Source organism: Seriola lalandi, unplaced genomic scaffold (assembly GCF_002814215.2).
Source record: "Seriola lalandi dorsalis isolate HSWRI2012SDOR001 ecotype SW California unplaced genomic scaffold, Sedor1 jcf7180002049697, whole genome shotgun sequence".
In the NCBI taxonomy this organism is placed as follows: Eukaryota; Metazoa; Chordata; class Actinopteri; order Carangiformes; family Carangidae; genus Seriola; species Seriola lalandi.
This window is the reverse complement of record NW_019520250.1, coordinates 1-4,678: the sequence shown is the minus strand read 5'-3', so window position 1 is coordinate 4,678 and position 4,678 is coordinate 1. Positions and strand designations below refer to the sequence as shown.

At 37.8% G+C, this 4,678-nt stretch overlaps 1 protein-coding gene across 1 annotated transcript; it reads left to right on the top strand.

Moving 5' to 3' along the window:
* The first annotated feature begins 269 nt into the window (after positions 1 to 269).
* LOC111648917 (saxitoxin and tetrodotoxin-binding protein 2-like) lies at positions 270 to 2,220 on the top strand. Its single transcript, XM_023398672.2, has 4 exons — positions 270 to 416; positions 1,517 to 1,642; positions 1,835 to 1,954; positions 2,086 to 2,220. The coding sequence occupies exons 1-4, from the start codon at positions 356 to 358 to the stop codon at positions 2,133 to 2,135; spliced, it is 357 nt and encodes a 118-aa protein (XP_023254440.2). The 5' UTR covers positions 270 to 355; the 3' UTR covers positions 2,136 to 2,220.
* Positions 2,221 to 4,678: the final 2,458 nt, after the last annotated feature.

The window sequence follows — 4,678 nt, the reverse complement described above, 5'->3', positions numbered from 1 at the left end:
ATCCTGATTCGGGGTTATCAGAGTTTATCACAGATGACCCTCTGAGTGCAGCTAGAGTGATTAACCATCAAAGATTAAAACAAAAGTAAAAACATGTATCAGAGGCTCAGAGTAAAGCCTGGTGCATGTAAATGATCCCTCACACTGTAGCACAGTCAGTGGTCACCTAGTGATTTCAGACCAGGTCACCACAGTCCCTCAGACTGTCCTGAAGCTCAGTAGTTAACTACAGTCAGACTGTCTGACTCTTTAGATCCCAAACGTCTGCATCAAAACGCTGCTGTGCCTTTATGTTGTGTTGTCTGACTGTTGTGTTATTTCCAGTGATGGGTCATGTACCAACTTCATCATCAACATGTCCATGCCCTCTGATCCCACTTCTGACGAGCACCACCAACTGAAGGTCATCGCTGCCAGTGAGTCGCATCTACACACACATGCACACACAAACACAGACGAATAGTATAGTATACTGTAGTATTGTATAGGAAGCAAGTGCAGCATAGAGTAAATAAAGTATCGTACAGCACATGTGTAAAATAAAGTATAGTATAAATAAAGTATATTGTAGTGTCAATAGAATATAGTACAGTATGTGTGAAGTGTTCCAAAGTAAGAGTATAATTTAGTATAAAACTAGTATGAAATAAACTAGATGCAGAATCTAATATGTTCTAAGTGTCGATGATGGTATAAGTATAAAGTAGAGTACAAGTGAAGTACAGAATAGTTGATTATGGTGTATTTTACAGTATATTATATGTATAGTTTAGTAGTAGAGGAAGTATTAGCAGCTTTAGTGGCAGTAGTAGAAGGCTAATAGTAGTAGCAGTGAGGAAAGTGAAGTTTATACAGCACAATTCAGACACATAAGGCAATCCCTTTACAGAGGCAGTGAAATGCATTAGAAATAGAACATTAAGATGACATTAAAATAGCATTTAAAAACTATAGAAACAAAATAAAAATATTCAAATAAGTCATATCAAGATTGTATAAGGTCAGTAACTGAGGACACCATTTTAAAAGCAGTTCTGCAGTGATAACAGACATTAAAAACAAGCAAATGCAAAGATTAAAAAGATGTTACACGTGTAATTTAGACAGTGATGGTTTAAGCCCTGATTTAAATGAGCTGACACTCTCAGTAGGTCTCAGGTGTTCAGGAAGCTTGTTCCACAGGTGAGGAGCAGAGAAACTAAAAGCTTCTTGACCTTGCTTGACTCTGATTGTGAGAACACTGAGTAAACTCGTCCCAGATGAACCCCCTGGATGCTTCATATCGTGCAAGCAGATAAGACATGTGTTTAGACCACAGACCATTTGGTGCTTTGTAGTGATAGGATTTTAAAATCTTCATCCTTCATGTTTGTTATTGACCAAAGCTGCATCGTCTCTACCTGTTATTGTTTCTCATCAGTGTCTTACTATTGATAGTGACATCAGTGTGTGTGTGTGTGTGTGTGTGTGTGTGTGTGTGTGTGTGTGTGTGTGTGTGTGTGTGTGTGTGTGTTAGCGGTGGAGAAGGACGGAGTCGTTCAACCGTACAACGACTCAGGTGTAGTGGACGTGTATGAGAGCTGCCCAGACTGTCTGACAGCCGTCTACAAGAGCATCCACGGTCGATACCTGCTGAGCTACAGTAAACTCACAACACACACAAACACATTTCACAGTCAGTATATTATGATAGTTCAACATTGTGGAAAATAAACTGAAATGTTTTCAGTTTCCTCACAGTGGTTATAATGCCAATTAAAGTCATATGACGTTTGCCTCAGGCGTGTTGTGTGTGTGTGTGATCTCAGTGCTGTGTATGTTGTGTGTGTATCAGGGAGGGAGGGGCATCATTCGGATGTGGAGCAGTTGAAAGCCGCCCACAGTGACCACAGGAAACAGGCCGAGTGTCTGGGATTCCCTCATGACAAAGCGTTCAGCTACGACGGCGCCGCAGGTCAGTGACTCGTCCAGCTCCCTGACGTGTTTCTGTGAAATCTCTGTGTGAAGATACAGGTGTAGTCAGGTGGATAGAAAACAATGCCCGTGCAACTTAATCACACTGAAGTGACCCTCCTCTCCTCTCAGATTTTTGTCATAAGAAGTCTTCTCCAGAGGCCAAGCAGGAAGAGTCCTGAGAGGAGATGATCAACGTGCTGAACCACGAAGTGACAATGTGTGGGAGAAAAGTCATTCACAAATAAAATAAAAACAGATACTGAAGCCTGAACGTGTTTTTCTTTGAAGAGGCTGCAGAACATTATAAGATCATCTAACACTTGTTACCACACACAGATGTCTCTATCTGGTTTTCTTTGGTAAAATGAGGAAATGACCTAACATCCAGATGTTTCCTAGATACCATAATTTCTTATGTCCTTCGTGAATAAACACCTGGATCAGAAACTCCAGTGCTGTGTTGACTGATGAAATTAACTTCAGACAGAAATTCATTAAGTGACTGTCTGCAGTAACAAGTTGTTCCACCACTACAAAATCATGTCACATAATTTTTCTAAAACAGCTGTTTATTCCTCTATAGATTAATCTTCTTTGACTGTTTAGGTGAGTTTGTTTGTTTTAGGTGAGTATTATTGTCTCGGTGAGTGGGGGAGTAGGGGGAGGTAGAGCACAGCCTAATCCGGCGGGGGAGAGTTTAGCTCAACAAGGCATCTTTCCCTGACTCTACCTCCCTCATTCAAAATGGCCGCCACTTTCCAAAAAAAAAACAAAAAAAATCTAGTCCCACACAACAGAACTGTTTAAGGGGGTTTTTGTTTGCTGAATCTGCTAGTGTGTTTTGTCCTAGTTGATGATGGTGTTGTTTGTGGTAGCATAGGCAAGATAAAGAAAATAGTCGTGGTGTGAGGAGCAGTGATGGCTGGCATTAGGGGATTGACTCTGGGACGCCAGTGATCACTGTCTAGCCTCCTGGAGGTGTCGTGGGACCAACTAGACGATACACTGGTGAAAGGTGGTTCCCACCTGATGACCCCAAAGACATGTTAGTTATCACTGCTCATTAGTCTGTATAGCTAAATTAATAGTTATCATAGGACTTAGGATATTAAGCTTAGGGAGCTATTCACTGAGTCTGGTCCATTTTCTGTAGCACAAGTTTCTTGTGTTTACCTTAAACTTACTCCAGTGTAGAATTTCATGGGGAAAAAATGAGTTTATGATCCAGTTCCCGGCAGCAGAGCTCCTGTATGAAAATTATATGATTACACAATTTTGTAACAACATTTACGAATATTTTAAGCTTATATTTTGAAATGTTGAAATAGTTTAAATGATGTCATGGTTGATTTTAGGGGCAGTGATATTATTTAGTAGCTGGAGTTTCTTTCCCTTATTTCCAAAAATCTCCTTCAGTCATTTCAGTGTGTTATCTGTGTCTTCTCAAGGTTGTCTCTTCTTCCTCTGAAAGATCAACTCTAACCATTAATGTATTTATTTCATCCATGACACTAATTTATTTAGTTATATTGTTTTTATTATTTCATTATCACTTAATATAATTTCTCCTGTTGTTTTCACCAAATCACAAAATATGTCATAATTGAATACATTGTCATTTAATTTCCAGTATCTACTTTTCTGTGTTTTGCTACCTGCTAAATGGATTCTCATAATTGGTTTTAAGTCATTTTACTTTCATTTCAAGAGTTGAATATTGCTGTATAAACAAATTTTATTCAACTTTAAGAATGAAAAAAACTTTATTCAACTTTATCAATAAAAACAAACTTTATTCAACTTGATCAATTAAAAACAAACTTTATTCAACTGTAACAATAAAGAACTTAATTTTAAACTTTAAGCTCCGTGCTGAAAATCCTTGATCAGTGTGTTTATCAGGAGAACATATCAAAGTCTACCAGTCTGTGTGGGCAGACTTTGGAACATTTGCCCTTTAGGATTTAAACTCTGTGACCTAGTTCCTGAGCACAGAACCTGCAGCCTTGGTGGAAAACTTCCAGATTCAGATTAATTGACCATGATTTTGCAGAACTGAATGGCTTTCACCAAATAAGAAAAAGGGAGGCCTTATGACATTTGTATCTCATAATCACAAGGTCAATTTAATGGTAAAACCACTGACACCTTATAAAGTTAGCTTACCAGAGCTGTCTGTATAGAGAATATTAGAAATAGTTACACTATTTCTTTATCTAGTCCAACATAAAGTCATTAGGGGACCTTCTACCATTACTTAATTAAATGCATTGTTGTGGGATACAGAACTTTTTAAATTGCAAACATAATTCTAATGGGTTTTGGTGCTACTTATATTGGTAATTACCGTGACTTATAGTTGCAAATAATTTCAACTCCAATAATTTATTCATTGATAAGACATGAAATTCACACTGTGGTAACCTGATGAAATGAGTTTGCTGACTCAGTGTTCAAGCTTACTCCCATACAACATGCCCAAACATTTTGTTTTGTTTCCAAAGGTCAACTTTCTAAACAATGTTGACTAGTTATGTCACTCATGATATGTCTTTGTATTATATTAAAAAACACCAAATGGATGTTAACAAAGTTAAATTATTAATGAAGTCATAGTGAGCGGCCTTGTGATGAAGAACTGAAAAAAAATCACATCTCTCAGCATCACTGACCAGCTGTTAATTCATTATAATGTAAGTAATATAAGTTTACTCAACTTGTT